This window comes from Capricornis sumatraensis, chromosome 20 (genome assembly GCF_032405125.1).
Source record: "Capricornis sumatraensis isolate serow.1 chromosome 20, serow.2, whole genome shotgun sequence".
In the NCBI taxonomy this organism is placed as follows: domain Eukaryota; kingdom Metazoa; phylum Chordata; class Mammalia; order Artiodactyla; family Bovidae; genus Capricornis; species Capricornis sumatraensis.
The window spans coordinates 48,647,707-48,673,915 of NC_091088.1; the positions used below are offsets into that span (position 1 = coordinate 48,647,707).

Below are 26,209 nucleotides of genomic sequence, written 5' to 3' on the forward strand. Positions count from 1 at the left end.
TATTGTCTATATGCCTTTTAAAAATAAACTTGTTATGCAAAATAGAACAATTTGGACAAAGTTGTTTTTCTACCATAGAGAAATGAGCAGAAGATCTGCATTTTTAAATTTTTGTCCTTTCCTGTGAGAAGCTTTTGAAATGTGTAGCAGCATGAATATATCCTTCATACTTGTGACATTAGTGTTAAATGGGAACATGACCTTAGCAGAAATAGGAGCTGCTCCAACATCTTAAGTGAGAAGAAAATAGCAGCATCTGTAACATCATAGGTGTTGAGATTCATGGATTAAGCTGAGTCAGTTTTAGTATTTCCAAGACATAGGTTCTGAAAGCAGATAAGACCTTTTTCTTCCTGGAGATAGTCCTTACATTTAATGTAGGAAAATTCCTAACTTTGGTTTCATTTATAATCTGCTTTTCAAAGCATTAACTCATCTAACAAATATTACCTGTACCACCTCTGTAACTGGAGGATACGTCAATTAGAAAAAAATTGGCAAAATAACTGAGACATACTGGTAATAATATTTAAACACTAGTAAACATGTTTTTAAGAGAAATGATTTCTAATGATTCAAGTCCAGTTGAGACAGTTTAGCAGTTCACCATTGTGGTAGAAATGTTCTGGGTCTTCACTGATAGGGTTGCAGGTAACTTAACGCGAGTGTCATCTTTTGTCCTTTATTCCCACCAGGTTATGAAAGCTGTGCTCGAAACTTTGAATCATAAGCTTAACTCTCAAGTGAGCTGTTTGGTGTAACTTTTGTCTTAGTCCTGGGGGACCCAGCTCCAGAGGAAGTACATAACATTTAATGAGCTCAGTAGGATTAATAGCAGGAAAGGTGATGGAAAATGTGATTCATCATTCCAGTCTCTAGCTAGAGATATATACACTGCTGATATATTTCTAAATTATACTTGAGATTTTACTCTATTTCAGACTTAAAGTTTAGTGACGTGATTGTTAGAATACATGTCTAGTATTCCTGAGTAAACAAATAAATGAGTAGAGCCATTAAGGACATCAGGAAGAGTTCAGAGGAGCAGTAAATCACCAAAATAAAATCTGATCAAGGATTTTGAAAAAATAATCCCAGTTAATAGGTAAATTTTACATAGAGACACTGGAAGGAGACTAGACAGCTCTGAGCAAGTTTGCTACATGCTTTGTCTTACAAAATAACCACTGTTACGGCAGCTGTTGGGGTGAATGTGTTGAGGGACCAGACTTACCCTAATTCAGAGACACTCGAGAATGGAAAGTGACTGAGGACAGAAATTCTTCATGACATTGCAGGGGGTGGAATATGTTTCCATCTAGGGGGTGGGGGCTGGTTATTCTCACCTTTCTGATTTAACTGACGATACTCTGAATTCAAAACATTCTCATACAAAATAGGAATTTTGGCATTACCAATTTCTAAGTTGTCAAATTTAGTTTTGAGAAAGTACTTAGAAACACATGTGTTTTTTAAAATACTTGAGGTAATCACTTCAGATTGCTCACCCTGCTGATTACCAGAATAGCTCAAGAGGAAACTTCTCCCCCAGGATTGAGAGTCCCATTCATGGTATTTCTATCTCCAGGTGAAGGGTGCACCCAGCTGGAAGCAGGTGACACGGCCTTGACCCCAGCTCTGACCGTGCAAGCAAATTAGCCCCTTATTTCTGTAAACCTCCTCACTTGACTTTCCTACCAGCCAGGGCAGTTGTTAGAATTAGGGAGGGTATACGTGAAAGTGTGGCCTTTTCAATATTTCTTTTGTTTGTTTGTTTTTAATCACAGTATGGTTGCTTTACAGTGTTGTGTTAGTTTCTGCTATACAACAAAGTGGACCAACTGCGTGTAGACACACACCTCTTCCCTCGTGAGGCGCTCTCGAGGCCATCGCAGAGCACTGCGCTGAGCTCCGTGTGCTACCGCAGCTCCCCACTCGACATGGATATTTTACACACAGCGGTGCGTATGCCAGCACTGCTCTCAGTTAGTGCCACCCTGGCCTTTTGGCTAAGATCAAGTGGTGGCTCAGACGGAAAGCGTCTGTCTACAATGTGGGAGACCTGGGTTCGATCCCTGGGTCGGGAAGTTCCCTGGAGAAGGAAACAGCAACCCACTCCAGTACTCTTGCCTAGAAAGTCCCATGGATGGAGGAGCCTGGTGTCCATGGGGTCGCAAAGGGTTGGACACGACTGAGCGACTTCACTTTTCACTGCCCCGTGCCAGGTCCACGAGTCCATTCTTTTATACCTGCGTCCCTATTCCTGCCCTGCAGATAGGTTCATGGTAGGTTTTCAAAACTCTTGTACCACCCCCAAAATTAGGTGTTTCCAATGTATGTGTTTGCATCTTGGACAGGACTGTGCTAATAAACTGCACAGTGTCGGTCTCTTATCGGGATGCTAGAAAAGCACAGGAGCTTAGCCCCATAGGGTGGTTTTGTTTAAAAGTGGGGGAGAGGAGGAAAAATAGAACAAACTTCCAAAGCAGCCGTGCTTATTTGCTGTTTGGGCTACGTAGCTGTATTATATTCAGTTTGTTCTGCTGCTAAAAGAAATGAAAATACCTTTGCGGGGGCACTAGGCACTGTGCTTACTGGACTATGTCAGCAGCCCTGGATAATCTGCTCCAAATGAGCCAGTTCACACGTTACAGTCACACTTCTATCTCTAGCTGAAAAATAAAATGTCTATCCAGTGGGAGAAGATGATTCCACACACCAAGCACATGTTGATAGCAGAAAGGCTGAGAAACATATCACCACAGGAGAACAAACTGAAAAAAGTGTACTACGACACATTCAAGAATCATAAAGTTTACTGTTTCTTTCCCATCATTTGGCACATATCCAAGGCACATTAGAAAATTAAAAATCATAAATTACTTTATAGAAAAATAATCAGCCCCTCCCTTCTGTACATACACAAGTATTTCCAAGAACGTGCACAAAACCATTTCCCTATTACAAAGTTATTTGAAAATGTACTCAGGACAAACCCCTGTTTGCAGCTTTAGACTAATTAGTAACATAAAAAAATAAGAAGTATAATCTATAGAAATTTATAAAAAGGAATAAATGGCAATAAATCCTAACATAAAGTTACTTTGACCTGGTTTGTGCTGTAAGTTTTGAATCTGAATCAAAAGACTAAGAGAAGATGTGCCAAGTCTACTCTCTTCAGTAAACATCCACCTGGTGTGACATTTAGGGGGGCTCTTAACAGAAAGGGATGTTTCTAGAGACACTGCTATAGGTGTATAAGTGCAGTGGTCAATTATCTGTACTTTGTTGGAAGAAAAAAGTATACCCAGCTTTCCCCATATACATAGTGTAGAACATGTCATATGTGTCCTTTAAACTAAAATGAGCAATCAAAATGGCATTTAGGCATCTTTGGGTTCAAGTGTTGCTTAAAAGGGACATTTTTCAGCTCTGTTTTCTTTATTCAAATGCCATATTTCTGCCCAGCCTCCACAGTACAGTGAAACCTAAATTGCTTTTCTTCGGCTCATCCCAGAGGGAGGAGTTCTTTTGGACTGTGGTTTGCTAGTTCATACACATCAGAGGTTTAGCACCTTTCAGTAGAAGGAGGTCAGAATCTGGTGATGAAACCTCTCACTGTAACCCAGGAACCCAAATACTTAGGAAGTGTCTTAAAGATCTGGACACCACTGGAATTTTTGTCCATCCCTTTTCAAGTGTATCCATTAGCTCTGAAGAGGAAAGAGCTAGCGATGACCTTCTGTTGTATTCTGTCAGCCACAGAAAAGCTTTCAGGACCTTTCTGCTTTTCTCTCAAGCCAAACAAATTTAGTGCGAAGCTGTATTCATGCGCAGCATCTTCTTGTTGAGGACTTGCTTCTTGGCAGTAGATAATTCCTCCTTATTACGGTTAAGACTGGGAAATGCTAGCCTCTTGGGGAGTGGTCAGGTTGCCAGCAGTCTCTGGGCCCTTGGGTACAACTGTATCATCGACTGTGTGTCTACGGAGCATCCTCCTGTTTCTGGGAGCAGTTTGCCTTGGTCCAGGCCTCTCCAGCTGATCGTTTCCTTTGTCAGCAGCCTCAGACCTGCCCTGGTCTGGCAGGTTATTGTGCTTCCGTGTGACTCTTTGTCTCCCTGGCTAAAGAAAAGATATGATTCAAACACTCCACATTTGCACTGTACTTGAAAACAACCGCCAGAGTAACAGCTACCCTCGAGCGCTTCTTGAGGTGTCATCAATGTGCTAAGTACTTTGCAGGCATAATTTCAACTCTTAACATCCCTGCAGTGAAAGTGTGACCTGTGCATACTCCACATGTCGGGCACAGTGTAAACACGTTCACGTGTTTTCACATTTAGTCTTGGCAACTCTAACTAATATGTACTGTGGTCATCCCCACTGCGCATACAGCTGAGGAAATAGGATCAGCAAAGTTAGGCAATCTGCCTGAAGTCCCCCAGCTAGCAAGGGAAAGCTAGCACTTGAACCCAGGCATATCTCAAAGTCTGCAGGTTTTCCACCCAGAAGCAGGCCTATTAACAAAGCCAGGGAAGATTAACTGTGAAATCAAGATCAGTCATATTAACAAAAATCACTTTAATTTGCTAAAAGATTTAGAATGGTAGTATATTTGTTCCAGCAAGCCTATGCCAGACATACTATAAATTCTATTTCTCAAATAAGGCACGTATGATATTGATGAGTACCAATAAGGAAAGCCATGTTTCAGTAATGCCCTACTGTATAGCACAGGGAAATATATTCAGTATCCTGTAATAAACTACAATGGAAAAGAATCTGAAAAAGAATATATATGTATATATGAAAAACTGAATCACTTTGCTGTACACTAGAAACTAACACAACAATGTAAATCAATTATAATTTAATAAGAAAAGCCATGTTTTCTGAGAAGAGCCACCTAATAGCACCACAGAAAGGAAAGCAGGCTTCTTTTATAATGAGTATTAAATAGTGCTGTAGGAAGGTGGCCACAAGCAAAACTGACTCTCAGCAACATTATACCATACTCGCAAGGTTTTTAACTATCTATATTCAGATGTGTTTTCTTCCTTCCATTAGTGATTAACACGTTAGTGAATTAGCTCACACAGTAAAATCTCAGATAGTTCACCTAGTATGCATGTTATGAACTGCGGGATCTTTTCCATGTGTCTCAACTGTCTGCCACTTTTCCCTCACTTTCCTTTCTCAGCTCAGAAATGCATTATTAAACATAACAATATTTAATCTTGCCACCAAACTCATTTTGTTTGTAACTCTTTACCAATGACAGGACTACTGAAATAAGAGATGTCTTTTCCAAGGATTAGTTTTGAAAAATCTAGGATTTAAAAAATAATGGTATAAGCCAGTGTTTAATAACTCACCTCATGCAAAGTATCTTTAGTAAGATTAGGGACACTTCTGTCTCGTGCCATAATCTCCTTTGGAGTCCTTGCCCTGAAACCCAAAACAAACTAAAGTAAGTGTTTGGGATAGTGGTGCAAAATATTCTGGTTGGCCACGAGGTGGCAGCATTTGATGGGTGAAGATTTATTTATACTCATTAAAGCTGCAAATAATGTGCTTGAGTTGTAAGTAAAATTAAGGTCAAAAGCACAGAAATCAACTTGAATTTTATACTCACTTAAATGGACCAACTGAGTGGACAAAGTAAAACTGTCTTGTGAAAGGTTCATCTGGTAGATCATACATTTTTGAATTCCCTGTAGATAAAAGGATAACATCTGAAAACTTTCAAGGGTAGTTTAACAATTGTATAGCACAGATGCAAACTTTCAACATTTCTTTAAGTTTAACAACATTTAGGAAATTAAGGATTTAATTTGCTTACAGAAACATGTTAGTAGATATCTATGTATTACTGTGTGACCCCACATGAAACAAAAATAAACCCTTAATACACTGATACTCCCCAGGCACAACCAATTATGGTGAGACAGCCTCAGGATTATCCAGATATGTGAATAGATTTATTCACATTATTACACTTCAAACTACAACAATAAGTTTTTAAAAAGTTTACCCCATCTATAACAACTTTTTTATTAAAATAAGAAAATACTTCAGCCCCACCCTTTGTTTGGCAGCTGCTGTTCTAATTACTGTTAACCTCTATACACCTGCAAATTAAAAAAGAGATCTTTTCTTAACATTTAAACTTTTTATTTTATATTTGTGTGTAGCCGATTAACAGTGTTGTGGTAGTTTCAGGTGAACAGCCAAGGGACTCAGCTACCTACATAGATGTATCCATTCTCCCCCAAACTCCCCTCCCATCCAAGCTGCTATGTAACACTGAGCAGAGTTCCCTATGCTATACTGTAGGTCCTTGTTGGTTATCCATTTTAAACACACCAGTGTGAACCTGTCCATCCCTTCCTCCCATCCTTCCCCTCTGCCAGCAACCATAAGTTCCTTCTGAGTCTCCTTCTGTTTTGCAAGTGCATTTGTATCCTTTCTGTTTAGATTCCGCATATAAGGGATGTCATACGATATTTCTCCTGACTCAGGGTGACAATCTCTAGGTCTATCCATGTTGCTGCAAATAGCACTACTTCATTTTTTAAAAAAATATTTAAAGGTAGCATTTATCCCAGATGTCCAGGAAATGCTTAGAAAAAGGCTTGGATTTAGAACTCGAGATATGAACAGACCTACCAGAGGCAGGGCCTCCTCCAAAGCTGGCAAGGGGGGGCCTGACCTTCAGGGTAAGGCATACAAGCATCCTCCTCACCTCCTTGGGAAGCGCTGCCATTGACCAGAAAGCCAGTATCCAAAAAAGTCGATGAAACAGGCTATAACATACATTTCTTTGGTGCCTATAATCCCACCCCCAGTCATGATTATAATTACGTTTTACATTTATAGTTAGGTGAAAACTGGCAACCACTCATGAATTTCCAAATAAACCCAAGCTGAGAATTCCAGAAAGAATGTGAGTTCTTACATTTTTTCCTGATCTTAACAGTGATGTACTCGCTGTGGTCTGTTTCACCAGTGTCGTCTAATGTGGCCACACAGCTAGGTACAACTTGAAGCAGTTCCATTATTTTTGAATTCTATAAGTTGAAAAGGAAAAGGTAACAGTGACGGGTTTTTTTAAAATTCTTTCTTAGGAGGTTATTGCCTGTTTTTAATCTAAGTGTCAGTGCTGGCGTGGCTGGGCAGAAAAGCTAAGAAAGAAGCCACTACAGATGAAACTTGGAGGCCACAAACTGGTGGAGCACAGCCCCGCATCTGGTGGCTGGCTCTGCCCGTGTTTCACTGCTCTGTGCAGCTGGGTTGATGAGAACAGGATCTATTACTGGAGAGTTACTGTGAGGTTACTGAGTGCCCAACACATGGAAGTACTCAATGAAAGATACTCATCATTTGAGGAAGTGCTAAACTGAATGTTTAAAACATGTCAATTCTGTTATGAAATACAACTGAAAATTAGAAATGAATATACTGCAGACTACACTGAATATACTAAATAAATATACTCAGCCTATACTTCAGCAGTGTGATGCAATATACTAAGTAAATAAACTCAGCCTATACTTTGGCCACCTGATGCACAGACAACTCATGGAAAAGACCCTGATGCTGGGAAAGGCTGAATGCAAAGAGGGCAGCAGAGGATGAGATGGTTCGATGGCATCACCGATTCAAAGGACATGGACTTGGGTGAACTCTGGGAGATGGTGAGTTGACGCTGGGACTGCAGCAGGCCCGGCATGCTGTAGTCCGTGGGGTCGCAGAGAGTCGGACACGGCTTAGCGAATGAACAACATGAGTAGGTTGGGTTATGGTGACTTAAAAGTGTCAGTGGTGCAGTTCCACAGCCTACCGGTTGTCTACCTGAGTAGGAAACTGCATAAAGATTCACCGTGAACAGAGGAGCAGTGAGGAGGTGCCCCTTCCCCAGGAGGAGCAGACTGTTCCCTCACCATTTCCCACAGTGCACGTCCGCCCCTCACAGAACTCAAGGTGTGCTCACGGACTGCACACACTTTCTCCCTTGCGCTGCTAAGACCGTGATGGGTTCCCGGGGCAGGAAGGGCGAGACCAGCACGCTCATCTTGTCTCATCCTGCTTCTTCCCCGCAAGCACCTGACTGCTGGACTGCGGGCCAGGCCAGGGCACCAAGGCCTGCAGTGGGTGAGAGGCACCTCTACTCGGACCTTTGAAAACTACCCCTGGGGACTTCCCTGGCTGTCCAGTGGTTAAGACTTTATGCTTCCAAGCAGGAAGCATGGGGTTGATCCCTGGTTGAGGAACCCCTGAGGAGTTCCCTGGCTGTCCAGTGGTTAAGACTTTGTGCTTCCAATGCAGGAGGCATGGGATTGATCCCTAGTTGAGGAACTGAGATCCCACATGTGGCATGCAGCATGGCAAAAAAAAAAAACTACCGCTGGCTCCGCAGCAGGCCACCTCTGACCAAATGACCAAGGACCAGGGGTGTAGCCACACTGGCAGACTCTGGCATGCTAACTCAGCCCAGCTCGGTGAGTCAGAGGTCCGGCTACTGTTCTCTCAGATCTGGCTTCAAAGTGGGGGATCCACGAGAGCTGTAAGGGAGCTTGGGATGCCCTCAACAAGGAAGTGCCCCACCTACCTGTTCAGCACAGTCGATCGCTGTGCACTGCCTCTTATTCAGGACCTGAACCGATGCTCCGTGAAGCAGTAGCAGCTCCACCACGAAGACGTGCCTTTCTATCACAGCCTCATGCAGCGCTGTGTTGCCCTTGTTGTTGGAAGCGTTGATGGAGGCTCCATGCTAGAAAGAAAAACAGTACAGTCGAGAGCAATGCTAAAAATGGCCCACGCTGAATTGATGTGGTAGCCATATGCATGTACACTATAACCTTCCTTCAACTTTTCTCTATGTCTGAGATTTGTCTTAAAATGTTAGGGGTAAAAGTAATACTGAGGAAAAAAGATTTATGTACAAAGATGCTCATGACAGCATTTATCACTCAATAGCAGGTGAAAAAATAGAAGTCATCTAAATGTATTAAGCAGAAAGAGTTTAAAAAAAGAAAACTACAGTACATCCATAATTATGCAACCATTAAAAAAATTCAGATTTTTAATAAATGGTTTTCTATGTTAAACAAGATAGAGGACCTCCCTGGTAGTCCAGGGATTAAGACTGTGCTTCCGCTGCAGGGGCTCAGGTTTGATCCCTGGTCCAGGAAGTTCCACATGTCACACAGTGCAAAAAACAAAAACCAGGATAGAAAACAATACTGATCTAAACTATGCACATTTTCAAAAAGTCACCCAAACTAGTTACCCTTGAGTAACAGGGTTATGGAAAAGCTGGGTTTTCCCCTACTTTTAAAAATTCTTCCTTCTACAGTCAACACATACAACCTTCATCAAGAGAGGGAAAAAAAGGACATTCAGCTCACATTTCAGGTAATGATTCAACTGACCTGGTAAGTGAGGCAAGACCCCAACCTCCAGGAAAAGCAGTGTCTCAGTCCTTAACCCTGCATCTCTGATGCAGCACTGACTCCAAAGCCCCTGATTCCAGAGCTCCTCTCCCAGGGCCCGCTTATATCATGAGCCCTGCCGCCTCCCCAGGGTGCTGCCAGGGGCTCCCTGCATGCCAACCCATGTCAGCAGCTCCTGAGCCGGGGTGGGGGCAGGGGTGGCGGGTGCCTTACCTGCAGCAGCAGCGCCGCGACTTCATGGTGGCCTCTGGAACAGGCATGAATGAGGGGTGTGTTTCCACTTATGTCCTTTTTATTGGGTTTTGCATTCGACTCTAATAGACACTTCACCACCTAGCCCAGAGAAGAAAAATTTAACATTTGCAGGGAGAGATCCTCTAACTTGATATTCTTTTGGCTTTTCTGTGGGTTCATCCAGGGAGCTCTTTAGACACATGTCTGACCCTCAGGAGAAAGCAGACCAGCTCAAGCACGAAGGGGTTAACCTGGGCTGAGGGTCTCCTGCAGGCCAGGCATGTGCCAGGCACCAGTGCTTGTCATTGATTCACTGTATGTCCTCTGGAGAGCTGCAATAACTACTCTAGTTTTACATGTTAGGAAGTTGATGCTAGGCATTACCTGAAACATGATCCCTGTCTTTAATAAGCTTACAGTAGAACTAATAAGGGAAGATGAAAAATATAGATATTAAACTGTCTGGCACAAGACAGGAGCTGTGGGAACACAGAGGTGGTCAGACACAGTTCAGCCCTCAATGACCAAAGCCCAAGAATAAGAGAGGCAGTTCCCAGCGGGGGTGAGAATCAGGACTGGCTCTGGTTGGCTCCACCCGCAAAAGCACCAGGGCCGTGTGTTCTGTTACTGAGCGGCCCTGCCCTGTGCGTCTCAGAATCTCAGGGCTGGGAGGAAGGACACAGGCCCGTCCTTTCAAACAGCCACCTTCCCCCTCTGCTGTATCTTCATGAGGTGAGGTTCTAACCCTGTCCACGCTGCCCGAGAATCAGCACCGATACCTGGAAGTGGCCCTGCTGGCAGGCCAGGTGGAGTGGGACAGCCTGGCTGGCGTCTCGGGCCCCCACGCTGGCACCGTGCTTCACAAGGAGGAGGATGAGGTCTGCTCGACCGTGCAGGGCAGCAACGTGCAGTGGGGAGGAGCCGTCCTGGTTGGTCACATTCACACCAAGCCCACTGGCGGGAATCTTTGCCAGCTTCTAGTTAAGTGCAGAGGTGGAAACAACTGTTGTTAGTTTTTAAGAAAACTGGCTAAAGGAATTGAAGCCACCTGTCCCAGCAGCCCCTCTGTAAAATCTGGAATCACAGCGGGATCCTGAATCGGGTTGCCTGTAAGTGAATTAATACTCTAGAAAGGTCTGATATATCAAAGTGTAACTTCCATTTTCAAGAAAGCAAGCCCCCTACAATGATACCATATTATGCCATGGCAGTTCAATGGGGAAAGCAAATCCTGTCTTGACAGATGGTGCTGGAACAACTGGATATCCATATAAGCAGAAACTGCCCATCAACCCTAACCTCACACTCAACACACACACTAAAGTACATCGCAGACCTAAATATAAAAGCTACAGCTATTAAACTTGAAGTGAACACAAAGGAAAATCTGCTACACTGGGATGGGCAAAGAATAGCTAAGACACAAAAAGCAAAAGAAAAGTTTGATAAACTGGACGATAAAAATATTTAATACTTGCTCTTTGCATAAGGCAAGTAAGAAAATGAAAAGGCAGGTCACAGATGGGGAAAAAAATGTTTGCAATATGTATATCTGAAAAAGGACTTGTACCAACCAGAAATTCAAAACAGAACAAGCTTGCTTACAGCTCAGCAAGAGTACTGGAGTGGGATGCCACTGCCTTCTCCTCAGTAAGACAATCCAACTTAAAAAAAAAAAAAGTGTAAGATTTGCAAAAGGCTTCACAAAAGACAGTTGAGCTCGGTCAGGGAGCACCTAAGGGGCTCCCCTGCTGGTCCAGTAGCTGGGACTCCATGCTCCCGATGCAGCGGACCCAGGTTCGGTACCTGGTAGGGGAACAAGATCCCACATGCCCCAACTAAGAGGTCACACGCCACAACTAAGACCCAGCACAGCCAAATAAATAGTAAAAAATGAGCACATAAAAGAACATCTTTAGTTATCAGGGAAATGCAAATCAAACCAGGAATCACAAAACTAAAGGGTCACAAAACACATGAGTGACAGGAGAGGGAACATGTGATCCAGCCAACTTCAAAGGGGCAAGAGGGAATATCTGGGGTGATAGAGACAGTCTATTATCTTGCCTGCGCTGGTGGTTAAGCATTCGTTTGTCAAACCTCAGAAAGCTGTTGGCTATTTATCTCTCAAGCTGAAGCTCCCCTTCATGTTTATCATGGAACTTCTTTATTATTCACAATAGTTTTAAAACCAATCATGCAGATACAAGGAAAATCAATCACTAAATTAGTAGGGCAAACAAACCAATAGAACTAAAAACAAACATTAAATTGTGATGCTGAATCAAGTATTTGATAGTGGAATGAATATGTCAATGGTTTCTGTGACTGATCACGGATTAAAACTTGGGTTATCTAGTTCACTTCTTGATGATGAAAAATATTATCTCTTTAAAAAACTATGCTGTACTTAAAGGGTGAATTTTACCGTATGTAAGTTATACTTCAAAAATCACAAACAAGTGAAGAAGTAGAATGGGAAAAACATGATGAAACACCACCACACACTTAACCAGAAGCGCTAAAGTTAAAAAGTCAAAATACCAAGTGTTGACCAGGATATAGGTCAACTAGAACTCTCACACCTGCTGGTGGGGAATGAAAAATGCTATAATCACTCTGGAAAACTGGCCATTTCTTATGAAGTTAACATATACCTCCTGTGTCAGTTCAGTTCAGTCGCTCAGTCGTGTCCGACTCTTTGCGACCCCATGAATCGCAGCACGCCAGGGCCCGCTGTCCATCACCAACTCCCGGAGTGCACCCAAACCCATGTCCATTGAGTAGGAGATGCCATCCAACCATCTCATCCTGTCGTCCCCTTCTCCTCCTGCCTTCAATCTTTCCCAGCATCAGAGTCTTTTCAAATAAGTCAGCTCTCCGCATCATGTGGCCAAAGTATTGGAGTTTGAGCTTCAACATCAGTCCCTCCAGTGAACACCCAGGACTGATCTCCTTTAGGATGGACTGGTTGGATCTCCTTGCAAGAGTCTTCTCCAACACCACAGTTCAAAAGCATCAATTCTTCTGTGCTCAGCTTTCTTAACAGTCCAACTCTCACATCTATACATAACTACTGGAAAAACCATAGCCTTGACTAGACTGACCTTTGTTGACTAAGTAATTTCTCTGCTTTTTAATATGCTGTCTAGGTTGGTCATAACTCTTCCAAGGAGCAAGTGTCCTTTAATTTCCTGGTTGCAATCACCATCCGCAGTGATTTTGGAGCCCAGAAAAATAAAGTCTGACACTGTTTCAACATCTATTTGCCATGAAGTGATGGGACCGGATGCCATGATCTTTGTTTTCTGAATGTTAAGCTTTAAGCCAACTTTTTCACGCTCTTTTACTTTCATCAAGAGGCTTTTTAGTTCCTCTTCACTTTCTGCCATAAGGGTGGTGTCATCTGCATATCTGAGGTTATTGATATTTCTCCCAGCAATCTTGATTCCAGCTTGTGCTTCTTCCAGCCCAGTGTTTCTCATGATGTACTCTGCATAGAAGTTAAATAAGCAGGGTGACAATATACCGCCTTGACGTACTCCTTTTCCTATTTGGAACCAGTCTGTTCCATGTCCAGTTCTAATGGTTGCTTCCTGACCTGTATACAGGTTTCTCAAGAGGCAGGTCAGGTGGTCTGGTATTCTCATTCTTTCAGAATTTTCCAGTTTATTGTGATCCACACAGTCAAAAGCTTTGGCCTAGTCAATAAAGCAGAAATAGATGTTTTTCTGGAACGCTCTTGCTTTTTCCATGATCCAGCGGATGTTGGCAATTTGATCTCTGGTTCCTCTGCCTTTTCTAAAACCAGCTTGAATGTCTGGAAGTTCACAGTTCATATATTGCTGAAGCCTGGCTTGGAGAATTTTAAGCATTACTTTACTATCATGTGAAATGAGTGCAACTGTGTGGTAGCTTAAGCATTCTTTGGCATTACCTTTCTTTGGGATTGGAATGAAAACTGACCTTTTCCAGTCCTGTGTAACACATCAATTATACTCATGGGTAATTACGCAAGTAGACATATGTTTACACAAAGACCTGTACACACAAATGTTCTCGGTTGGTTTATTCACAAAGCCCAAAGCAGGAGACAACTAAATGCCCTGATCCCAGGTTGTTTCGAGTCATCAACAGTTTACTCTCTACCACGGAGCAGGCCCCTGACACACTTCGTTTAGCCAGTTAATCTATTGAAGGACACATGGGTTGTTTCTGGTTTGGGGATATGGCAAATAAAGTTGCTGATGAACCTATTAGCAGAAATAAAGACACAGACGTAGAGAACAAAGGTATGGAACACCAAGAGGGCAAGGCGAGGGACGAATTGGGAGATTGGGATTGACATATATGCAGGATTGATACTATGGATAACACCGATAACTAGTGAGAAATGGCTGTGTAGCACGGGGAACTCGACTCAGTGGTGACCTAAATGGGAAGGAAATGCAAAAGAGGGGGTATAGTATACATAGAGCTGATTCACTTTGTACAGAAGAAAGTAACACAACATTGTAAAGCAGCTATACTCCAATAAAAAAATTTTTTTAAGTTGCTGTGTACATTTGTTTACAGGTTTTTGTGAGAACATGTTTCCATTCGACTAAGATCAATTGCCATTAGTGGATCTTCCATTCCACTAAGATCAATAAGGAAAGCAACTGCTGAATCATATTGTAATTACAGGGTAATTCTATGGTTAGTTTTATGCGGAACAACAAGACACATGTTTTTCCAAAGTGGCTTTTACATTCCCAGCAGCAATGGATGAGTAAACCAATTTCCCCGCATCCTCACCGACATTTGGTGTTGTCACTTTTCACTAATTTTTATTTTAGCCATTCTGATAGGTGTGTAGCGCTATCTCATGGTGGTTATAATTTGCATTTCCCTGAAGGGTGAGGACCTTTAACATCCTTTCACATGCTTATTTGCCATCTTTAAATGTTCTTCGGTAAAATGTATGTTCATTTTCTATGCCCATTTTCTTACTGGATTGTTTTTACTATTGAGTTTTGGAAGTTCTTTATGTAGTCTAGATTCTGGCCCTTTGTCAGATACGTGGTTTGCAGACATTTTCTTTTAAGTCAGTAATTTGCCTGTAGATTCTTTGCATGGGTTTCCACAGGGCAAGTTTCTAAATGAGAAGTCCAGCTATACTACAAAGCCACAGTCATCAAGACTGTATGGTACTGGCACAAAGACAGAAATATAGATCAATGGAACAAAATAGAAAGCCCAGAGATAAATCCACGCACCTATGGACACCTTATCTTTGACAAAGGAGGCAAGAATATACAATGGAGAAAAGATAATCTCTTTAACAAGTGGTGCTGGGGAAAACTGGTCAACTACTTGTAAAAGAATGAAACTAGAACACTTTCTAACACCGCACACGAAAATAAACGCAAAATGGATTAAAGATCTAAATGTAAGACCAGAAACTATAAAATACCTAGAGGAGAACATAGGCAAAACACTCTCTGACATAAATCACAGCAGGATCTGCTATGACCCACATCCCAGAGTAATGGAAATAAAAGAAAAAATAAAGAAATGGAACCTAATTAAACTTTGCACAATGAAGGAAACTATAAGCAAGGTGAAAAGACAGCCTTCAGAATGGGAGAAAATAATAGCAAATGAAGCAACTGACAAAGAATTAATCTAAAAAATATACAAGCAGCTCCTGCAGCTCAATTCCAGAAAAATAAATGACCCAATCAAAAAATGGGCCAAAGAACTAAACAAACGTTTCTCCAAAGAAGACATATAGATGGCTGCTGCTGCTGCTGCTGCTGCTGCTGCTGCTGCTGCTGCTGCTGCTGCTGCTAAGTCATTTTGGTCGTGTCTGACTCTGTGCGACCCCATAGATGGCGGCCCACCAGGCTTCCCCGTCCCTGGCTAACAAACACATGAAAAGATGCTCAACATCACTCATTATCAGAGAAATGCAAATCAAAACCACAATGAGGTACCATCTCACGCTGGTCAGAATGGCTGCTATCCAAAAGTCTACAAACAATAAATGCTGGAGAGGGTGTGGAGAAAAAGGAACCCTCTTACACTGTTGGTGGGAATGCAAACTAGTACAGCTGCTATGGAGAACAGTGTGGAGATTCCTTAAAAAACTGGAAATAGAACTGCCATATGACCCAGCAATCCCATTGCTGGGCATACACACCAAGGAAACCAGAATTGAAAGAGACACGTGTACCCCAGTGTTCATCACAGCACTATTTATAATAGCCAGGACATGGAAGCAACCTAGATGTCCATCAGCAGACGAATGGATAAGAAAGCTTTGGTATATATACACAATGGAGTATTACTCAGCCATTAAAAAGAATACATTTGAATCAGTTCTAATGAGGTGGATGAAACTGGAGCCTATTATACAGAGTGAAGTAAGAAAGAAAAACACCAATACAGTATATTAATGCACATATATATGGCATTTAGAAAGATGGTAATGATGACCCTATATGCAAGACAGGAAAAGAGACACAGAAGTAAAGAACAGTCCTCTGGACTCTGTGGGAGAAAGCGAGGGTGGGATGATCTGAGAGAATTGCATTGAAACATGTATATTATCATATGTGAAATAGATCGCCAGTCCAGGTTCGATGCATGAGACAGAGTGCTCAGGGCTGCTGCACTGGGATGACCCTGAGGGATGGGGTGGGAAGGGAGGTGGGAGGGGGGTTCAGGATGGGAACACATGTGCACCCATGGCTGATTCATGTCAATGTATGGCAAAACCCACTGCAATATTGTAACTAGCCTCCAATTAAAATAAACAAGTTAATTTAAAAAATAAATGAGAAGTCCAATTTATCCATTTGTCCTTTATGGATCATGCTGTGGGTGTCCAGTCTAAGAACTCTCTGCTTAAATGGTGGATTCCAAAGATTTCCTCCTGTTTTTTTTTTTTTCTAAAAGTTTTATAATTTTCATTTTACGGTTAAGTCTGTGATCCACTTTGCATCAGTTTTTGTACAGGGTGTGAGTTTAGGTTGAGATTCTTTTTTTTTTTCTGAACACATCCATTTGCTCCAGCACCGTTTGTTGATGAGGCTGTCCTGTCCCCACCAACTTCCTGTTGGACCTCCATAGCTCTATGTGTGTGGGTCTGTTTCTGAGCGCTCTGATCTGTCTGATCTGTGCGTCTGTCCCTCACCAGGGCCACACTGTTTTGATTACTGTATCTACACAGTCAGCCTTAATATTGGGTAGAGTGATCCTAATTTCTTCTTCTTTGCCAGGATTGTTGTTAAGTATTCTGGGACCTGCAGCTTTCCATATAAATTTTAAAATTAGCTTGTCTGTGTCTACAAAAGCTTTGTTAGGATTTTGATAGGAATTGCATTAAAACTGTAGATCAATCTGGGGAGAAATAACTTCTTTCCTATGCTGAGGCTTCATGAGTCTGTTTATCTCTCTAAGTATTTAGGCATTCTTTGATTGATTTTTTTCATCAACATTTTGTGATTTCCAGCACACAGAACCTATCTATGTCCTGTTAAATGTTTACCTAAGTAGTTCACTGTTTTTGAGCAGCTGTAAATGATGCTGCATACATAGTATGTGCTCACGTGCTAGCTGTCTAACGCAAGGTCCCATGTTAAGAAAATTAATTTGACTTTACAAAACAGATACAGAACAAGATAATACTACCTTATTAAAAAAAAAAAAGCTTCACCATGGATGTCTCTAACCTAAGAAACTTTGCAGGAGGGTGCACACTGGGATGTGTGACTTTTGTTCTGTCCCCATGCTGCTGGATATTTAAGTCCAAAAACCTGAAAACTGACCTCTCCTACGTGGGCTGCTTAAAAATCAAAGGGATTAAAAAAGGCAGATGCTGTTTCAAAGGATGTGAAGTAGCACGTCGGGCCCAGCCGATGACTGTATGGCTGGAGGCAGTCACCATATCTCTGCTGTTCTTCTTGTTGTTTGCTTTGTTTTTTCCACCTCACAGTTCACTAGTTGTAAAAAGGAACTGAATTACACATCACAGTGTCTGCTGAATTTGTCAGATAAACGTACGTTCCTGCTCACTTAAAACCTACTATCTCTTTCTCCTTTGTAATTTCTCAAAAAGACACAAAAGGAAATTGCTTCATGCTGTGATTAAATTAACCCCTCACCCTCTTCCAGCCCAGTGGTGTGTTACAGCTTGCTCAGTAATAAAGAACAAAGTGTTGATGACACGCAACAACCTGGAATTAGGCTGAGTGAGCAAAGCTAGTCCCCAAAGGTTCCATGCTGCTATTGATGACATTTATATAACATTTTTGAAATGACAAAAATATTAGAACTGGGGAACAGATTAGTGGTGACCAGGGGCCAGGGATGGTGGGGTTGGGTGAGGAGGTGTGGCTATTAGAGGCAACATGAGTGATTTTTCTTGTGATGTGAAAACTGATTTGCATCGTGACTGTGGTGGTGGATGCACAAACCTTCACATGTGATACAATGAGACAGAACTAAATATATATACATGCACACAAGCACAAGTAAAACTGGGGAGATCTAAGACGGATGGATTGTATCCATGGCGATACCCTGGTCAGGATATGTACCGTGCTTTTGCAAGCTATTACCACTGGGGGAAGTGGGGGGTGGAGAGGGAACAGGGGTCTCTCTCTGCTAGGAGGGGGCCCTCCCACAGAGGGTGCACCAACATGAGCAAAGGCAGAGGGCAGCGGATGTTGCCTGCAGCCTCCCCAGGGGACCATGGCCACACGGACACAGCCCCTTGGTGTGTGTCTGTTCATAAGCTCCTGCCTTGTGACTCAGGGGCCCTGAGAACCCCTGGAACACTAAACCCTCTTGCGTGGCCCTGTGCCCTGACCTGCGCATTCAGAAAGCAGGCAGCCCAAGCTGATCCTGCACGCGTGTCCACTTTCCTCTACCTTGAGCTGAGTCTCAAGGGACACCTGCAGCCAGCCGCTCGGCCGTTAGCTGGCTGGGAAGGGGACGACTTTCCTAAAGGGAAAAAGAGGAACTGGCCGCCTACACCCACCCCACCTTCCAACAGAAGTGACACCAAACCTTTTGAGCTGGAGCACATTTGGGACACTGGCACAAGGGGTGGCAGAACTCAAGATCCACCACCCCAGCAGCATCCTCTGCTTCCTCCAGGTCCTCCTCCGTCCACTCCAACAGGTAACGCACCTGGTGTCGGGCAGTGAGGAGAAGCGCAGAGTGAGAACCCGTCCTCAGCTCCTGTTAGACTGAGAGCCCGTCCTCAGCTCCTGTTAGACTGAGAGCCCGTCCTCAGCTCCTGTTAGACTGAGAGCCCGTCCTCAGCTCCTGTTAGACTGAGAGCCCGTCCTCAGCTCCTGTTAGACTGAGAGCCCGTCCTCAGCTCCTGTTAGACTGAGAACCCGTCCTCAGCTCCTGTACAAGCTATGGTGTCCTACGTGCACAGACACACACATTAGTGTCACTCACACACACACACACACACACACACACACACAAATGTTCCCAAATCAGGACCTACATCTCCACCACCACCAAAGTAACTTACACATGATGGTGCTCTTTCCTGAGGACTCCAGGTCTCCTGTGCTCAGGCCTTCCTAAATCCTTTTAGTGGTGACAGAGAGATGGAGCTACCATTTCTGCAGCTTGCATTAGATTCTTCTCTTCTGTCTTAGAAAGGGGCAGCGTGGTGCTGCTTCAGGGTGACAGCTTTAAAGCCCTGGTCCTGGAGCATCTCGCGAGCACCTCCTCTCATGTTATCATGCTATCATGCTATCATGTCCTCCTTTGACAAGCAGTCTGTCTCATCTTATCGGGGAGCAGACTCACTCCAAGGGGCCAACAACTTGTTCAAGACCACGTGACAAGGAAGTGGTGGCCAGAACCTAAACACAGGCTCTCTGACTTCACAAGCATCCCTTCCACGTTCATGCTCTAGCTCACAGGCGAAAGCACTGGAAAGACCCCTAACAGGTCAAATTTATGTTCCAGTAAAGGCCAGTTTCTAGGATATTAAATGTGAGAAAACACAAATACATTTCCAGGCGTGGTTCTGAGCCCTGGGGAAGTCAGCAAATGCCTGCAAGGAGTGACAGAGGGCCCCAGGAAGATCCTATGCACCTCCAAACATCACCCCTCCAGGGCCCCTCCACATTGCTGACAGCGAATATTCCATCCAGGCCGAAGGCCTCACCTGACCCCGGGGCCTCACCTCCCAGGCTGGCTGGGACAGACTGGACTCAGGGCGATTCCTCTTGGCAGTGGTTAGAAGACATACGATGGGGGCAGGGGCTGAGGGCAGTGGTCTCGGGCTGTGGGATCGGGGCTCTGTCGTGTGTGTGGATGGGTTTGGGTGGTGACCACCGGGCACCGGGCAGCCTGCCTCTGCTCAGCTCCTCCATAAGCAGCCCCACCCCCTTGCCCACCCACAGGATGAAAGCAGATGTGTCGTGCCACAGAAGGGTCGGTCTCCTCTATACTCGTAGGAGCCTGAGAAACTCCTCCTTGGCTTCCCTAAAGAACGCTGGCCTCCCCGGGGCTGGTCTCAAGAGGGGAGCAGCTGGCACCGGCCAGATCCACACCCCGGATCCCCCCATGAGAGGAGCTGTGAGTCAGGCTGTGGGTTCACAGGGGGCTCTGGGCAGAGGCTAAGACACTGACAACTATGTTCTGACTCCATATACCCCCGGAGACTGTGCTACTCAGATCCCAGGAACTTCTGTCCACCACCCCAAACTCCATCATCCTTGAGAAGCACTCTTGAAACATGACTCTTAAAAGCGCTCTTGTAAACCCGATCCACTCAAGGCTCCAAATCTGATAAGGGCTAATCTACTCCTCCCTTTAAAGTGCAAGACAGGGGACTTCCCTGGTGGTCCAGTGGCTCAGACTCCTTCCTCCCAACACAGGGGGCCTCGGTTTAATTCCTGGTCAGGGAACTAGATCCCACAGGCCACAACTAAAGATCCCACCTGCTGCATCTAAGACCCGTTGTAGCCGAATAAATATTAAAAAAAAGATTTATTTTTTTAATTAAAAAAAAATAAAGTGGAAGACAGAACAAATTCCTTTCAGGAAGCCTAAGATAAGCCAGGGGGACTGCCCCTGAGTGTCTCCAGTGATCTCATCATAGCTGTTCCCCGTCGCCTGACTGGCAGGGTTAGGACACACACCTTAGCGCTGTCTCATCTGGACACTTGCTCGTTGTGGGTCCTTTCAGCTCCGAGCCTGGGACTCAGCCTCCTGACCAGGATGCCACACCGCCCACAGCTCCTTGCAAGGCCACACCAACGCCCTCTGTGCTCTTTCCTCCCCTTCGCCACCTCTACCCATCCCCTACCCAGTCTGTTCACCTTGCTCCCAGCTAGTGGGGTCCGGCCCTCTTGCCAGCGTCGCCACCCTCCTGGAATATGAATGTCTAAAAGGCGGGGTTGGCTCCCTCTGAGGCTTTATCCCACCTGCCTCGTTGGGGGTACGTCCCATCCCATCACCATCACTCTTGAAATGCACCCCTTCTGCGTGAACGTGAACAAAGACCCCCACAGCTCCTAACTCACCTGGAGACGAAACAAACAGGCACAGCTGCCTCAGCTGAGAGCAAGCCATTTGAAATTCACTTCTAAAAACTCACCATTTTTATGGAGGTTGTATGTGTTTGGAGATAGGATATGGGAACTCTGTCTGTACTTCCTGCTCAATTTTGCTATGAACCTAAATCTTTCTAAAAAATAAACTATTAATTAATAAACAAAACTCACCATTTCCAGGTCTCCATCAGCAACAGCTCTTAAAAGTTTTTCTACCTTAATAAAAGGAAAAAGAATGTAAGGGAAAATATAATAATATGGTAAGAATAGAAACAATAAAAATGACATTCTGGGCATTCCCTAGTGGTCCAGTGGTTAGAACTCGGTGTTTCCACTGCTGGGGGCCTGGATTCAATCCCTGATCTGGAAATTAAGCTCTCACAAGCCTCATGGTCAAAAAGAATAAATAAAGGTGAAATTCATCTTATTAGAAAAACAAACAAAAAAAGAGCATTCTGAAGACCTAGTAGCTTTCCTGTCTCCTGATTTCATTCAGTATCTTTGAAACACATCCCCTAAGTTGTTCATACAGGGCACCCTCCATATAAGGCCTCTCAGATGACCTGCCACTCACGTGGCACAGGGGGGCACCAGCCACCTGGAGCCCAAGCGCTTCCTAAGGGCAACCACCCGTCAGACCTGCATCTATTCAGCTCTCGTTATCCACCAGCTAGGATACCATGAGGTTAAAGCTCATGGATCCACTCCCGGCCTGTGTTAGACCCTGGAGCATGTCTCCAGGCTTTTCTTTGCTGTGGTTCTGCATTGAGCTAGGGGTGGTAGGGGTGGAGGGGCCCCGGGGTGGGGTCAGTGAGGGCTCCCCAACCACAGGGGAGGAACTGGGGCACATCCATGCCATGGTCTGCTCTGTGGGCTGACTCTGGACAAGCTCTAAGGTAAGTTAGACAGGAAAAAAAAAAACTAACAAACAGGGCATAAGTCAGCTTTTATAAAACGTAGTGCGAGAGGACACGTAACTATCTCCATAACCTCTGCAGGAAGTCGGGAACGACACACCAAGTTAATAAGTGTGCTGACGGAGCGGGAGGGAAGGGCAGAGAGTGTGCTTTGCAAAATAATCTTAAAGCAGTGGGCCTACAGGTGTCTCTACCTGTAGGCTTCTTAGAATACTCCCCTCCCATCACACACACCCACTCCCATACACACACACAGACACTTAAGCACATGTGTCCATGAAGGGCAAGGAGGAGGAGGCTGGGCTTCCCCCAAGGGCACGGCATGGCCCCCGTCAGGCCGGGGCTCACTGGGCCCCAGCACATAGGTCCCCTCCACCCTGCCGTCTGGGGGCCTCACCTCTCTGTAGTCCTTCTTGGGCTCGTCTTGCCTGGAGCTCAGCGACACGGAGGAGAAGCTGGAGGTGGACGAGCCCTGGCTGATGGAGTCCATGGAGCACTGAGGGGCCTGCACAGACACCTACAGCCCAGCAAGATGAGGGGGTGAGGGCCAGACAGAGGCTGGTCGCGAACGGGGCCGATGAGTGCAGCCCTGCCATCTTACCTCTGAAGACTTCTGCCTCCTCTCAAAGGACAGATGGTGAGCTTCCATGATGGACAGAATCTAGGATGAAGGGGATGCGGATGAGTCCTGAGATGAGTCACCAAAGTCTCATCACCTGTATGGTGCCCCCACCTCCTTGGGAGGGCACACAGCCCAGCCAGGCCCACAGCGGGTGGAAACCTACTCAGATTCACACTTAGTCCAGCAGGAAGAGCTGGTCTCCCACCAATGGGCTCGGGGGACAAGGCTACTCAGGCACAGAGGAGCCTCAGAGGCTGCCTGGTCCAGCCCGGGCTGGTTGTGCACAGGCCTAAAACATGGCCTTTCCACTGGCACCCAGGGGCCGCAAGTGAGGGCAGCTCAGAGCCGAGCAGGATGGCCATCTGCTTCTTCTGTCTGCAGATCTCCCTCTGGAAGGGCCTTTGGGAGAAGCTCCAGGACAGAGGTGCCCTCAGCCCCTCATGGGCATCTCCAACCAAGGGTGGCCTCACGCAGTCCCCCAGTTCTGGCTGCTGCAAAGCTGAGAACCCATGAGGGCATGGGCAGCTGAGCCTGCTCCCCTCCCCTGGGCCAGGAGCAGGGATTTAAACCTCTGAAAACTTGGATCCGAAAACTCCGAAAACTAGGTCTTACACTGTGCCCTTATCACACACACACACAATAATAATAGTAAACAAAGAGGGCAGAGGGGTGGAAACATCCGGAGGTGATGCATCTGTTCACAGCATAGACTGTGGTGCTGGTCTCATGGGCGTGGACTTACCTCCAAACCCATCAAGTTGCATATGCTAAATGTGTACAGCTTTCTATATGGCACGCATACCTCAATGAAATTGAAAGTGAAATTGCTCAGTCGTGTCCAACTCTTTGTGACCCTATGGACTATAGCCCACCAGGCTCCTCCATCCATGGGATTTTCCAGGCAAGAACACTGGAGTGGGTTGCCACTTCCTTCTCCAGGGGATCTTCCTGACCCAGGGATCTAACTCAGGTCTCCCGCATTGCAGGCAGACTTTTTACCATCTTGAGGAGCTTTCTGTATGTCACTCATACCTCAATAACGTGGTTTAAAAACAAAAACTGGTACTCCTAGAAGACAGGAAGGAACTAAAAGAACTCCCTAGATGAGGGCTGGGAATGATCCAGAGGCGAAAGTAGGGCCTGTGCAAAGAGAGACATCTGGAGACCTGCATGGAAACAGAATCACCTGTGCGAGCCACCAGCCAGGCTGATCTGGACATCAGGACCACGGATGGCCAGGGAAGGTGGCCCTATGCTCCCCCGGCTTGTTGGTCAAACGTTTCTCTGTGGGCATCCCTTCAACAGGGTTGCTGCCACAAGGCATACAGGCCTGGCCTCTGGAAGGACCCCCGCATCCCCTACCCACTTGCAAGTGAGCACTGCATGACATGTGGCCCCAAACTAAGTGTGTCCAGAAGTTACTGGCAGGAAAGGGTAGTAGTTCACTGACAAATCATTTATGGAGGAAACCATACCCAATGACGTTCAGAGCTGGCCGACTCAGAACAAGGTTTTAGGCGCTGAGAGTGCAGGAACGGGGAACAGAGCTGATGCTGCCGTCCCCATGCCCTACCCCTGCTCTCCCTGGCCAGAGCCACAGCCCCATCTCCTCTCACTCTATCTGCTCACAAGCCAACAGCCCTCAGAGGCAAACTCTGCAGGAGCAGCTCTTGGTAGGACACTAAGAAAAACTCCTACTAAGATGGAAAATAATGTGACTGCATGAACCTCATTAACCACCAGGTGTGGTGCGCAGCACAGCGGGTATGCGTAAGTGCTAGCCTTGGGGACCAATGCACAGTTTGGACGGCACGGCAGAGACCTGATCTGCGGATGGTGATAGATTTTTTAAGTCATACTGCCACTCTGAGAGGAAAAACGCTACCTTTGAGTTTAACGCACACTTGAGGGGCGTTTCCTTCAGCCTGTTCTGGATCTCTGTGGACGCCCCGTTCTGCAACAAGGTCTCGATGATGCCCTGGTAACCCCAGCGGGCAGCGATGTGCAGGGGGGTGTCTCCTTTCTCGTTACCAATGTCCAGTCTGCAGGTCTGCACGTCAAAGTAGACCAGAGCCTTCACGCACTGCGAACAGAATGGGAGAGGCCCCCGTGAGCTCACATGCCAGGCCCCCGGCAGATCTGTGCACCCTGCAGCCTCAGCCCGAATCCTGACTTGATCCAGGTGCCATCTGCCAAGCAAACATTCAGTAATAGAACATTACACCTCCAGGGTTCCAGGTAACCTGATCAGGACACATCATTTTTATTTTTTAAGAGCCCAACTGCCAATCAACTAGAATGGCTGAATAAACTGTCACATATCATGTGTAGCAAGGAGTTCCCAGAGTAGGCCCGACCATCATCCCTTGAGAGGCCAGCCTGCAAGTCTGGCCCTGGACTGGCCAAGTTCCTTGGGACCTTGGATATGAGGACCATTCTCACAGTGCCCTGACTGATAGATACGATGGACTTACTGGGCCTAAACTGTTTGTCCAATAGTGGTTTATGCTGAACACCTGCTGTTCTTCTGGGAGTCTGGAATTTGAGACATGCTAGGCACAGACGGTTCACACTACCAGCCTCCAACCAAAATCTTGAGCACTGAGTCCCTAATGAGCTTCTGGTGGAGAACACTGTGCACGTGTTGTTACACTGCCGGAGGAATAAGTGTGTCCTGAGCGACTCCACAGGGAGCGACTCTTGGAAGCCTGTACCTGCTTTCCTCCAGGCTTCATCCTTGGACCTTCCCCTTGGCTGGTTTTGCTCTGTGTCCTTCCACTACAACAAATCAGAGCTGTGAAGCGACTGGATGCTGAGTCCTGTGAACCTTCCTAGTGAGTCACCGAGCTGCGGAGTGGTCTCAGGGACCCTGACACAATACACGTGACAGATTATTGTGTAACAATTACAGAATGGGCTAGATCTACATTGATTGACCTACAAGATGTCCACAATGTAGTGAGTTAGGAAAATAAGCTGCACAAAAATATGTCGGGGGACTTCCCTGGTGGTCTAGTGGTTAAGAGTCTGCCTTCCAATGCAGGGGATGCAGGTTCGATCCCTGGTCAGGGAACTAAGATCCCACATCGTATGTATGTCTGTGCTTAGTTGCTCAGTCATGTCTGACTCTTTGCGACCCCATGGACTGTAGCCCACCAGGCTTCTCTCTCCATGGGGTTTCCCAGGCACGAATACTGGAGCGGATTGCCATTTCCTTCTCCAGGGGATCTTTCCGACCCAGGGATCGAATCCATGTCTTCTGTGTCTCCTGCATTCCAGGCAGATTCTTTACTTGCTGAGCCATCCTACATGCCGCAGGGCAACTAAGCCCTCGAACTGCAACAAAAGACCCCGTACATCACAAAGACCTGATGCAGCCAAATAAGAATAAATTTTTTTTT

General features: G+C 45.4%; 1 protein-coding gene across 1 annotated transcript in view; it reads right to left on the bottom strand.

Moving 5' to 3' along the window:
- Window positions 1–2,844: 2,844 nt before the first annotated feature.
- Window positions 2,845–26,209, bottom strand: part of ANKRD27 (ankyrin repeat domain 27) — a 60,971-nt gene continuing 37,606 nt past the window's right edge. The window contains exons 19-30 of the mRNA XM_068992127.1: window positions 24,694–24,891; window positions 22,788–22,847; window positions 22,584–22,703; window positions 21,441–21,485; window positions 18,748–18,870; window positions 10,470–10,667; window positions 9,670–9,789; window positions 8,613–8,774; window positions 6,960–7,071; window positions 5,637–5,715; window positions 5,377–5,449; window positions 2,845–4,123 (exon numbers count right to left, since the gene is read on the bottom strand). Coding sequence (XP_068848228.1) covers window positions 3,893–4,123; window positions 5,377–5,449; window positions 5,637–5,715; window positions 6,960–7,071; window positions 8,613–8,774; window positions 9,670–9,789; window positions 10,470–10,667; window positions 18,748–18,870; window positions 21,441–21,485; window positions 22,584–22,703; window positions 22,788–22,847; window positions 24,694–24,891 — 1,521 coding nt within the window. The 3' untranslated portion in view covers window positions 2,845–3,892. The remainder of the gene's footprint in view (window positions 4,124–5,376; window positions 5,450–5,636; window positions 5,716–6,959; window positions 7,072–8,612; window positions 8,775–9,669; window positions 9,790–10,469; window positions 10,668–18,747; window positions 18,871–21,440; window positions 21,486–22,583; window positions 22,704–22,787; window positions 22,848–24,693; window positions 24,892–26,209) is intronic.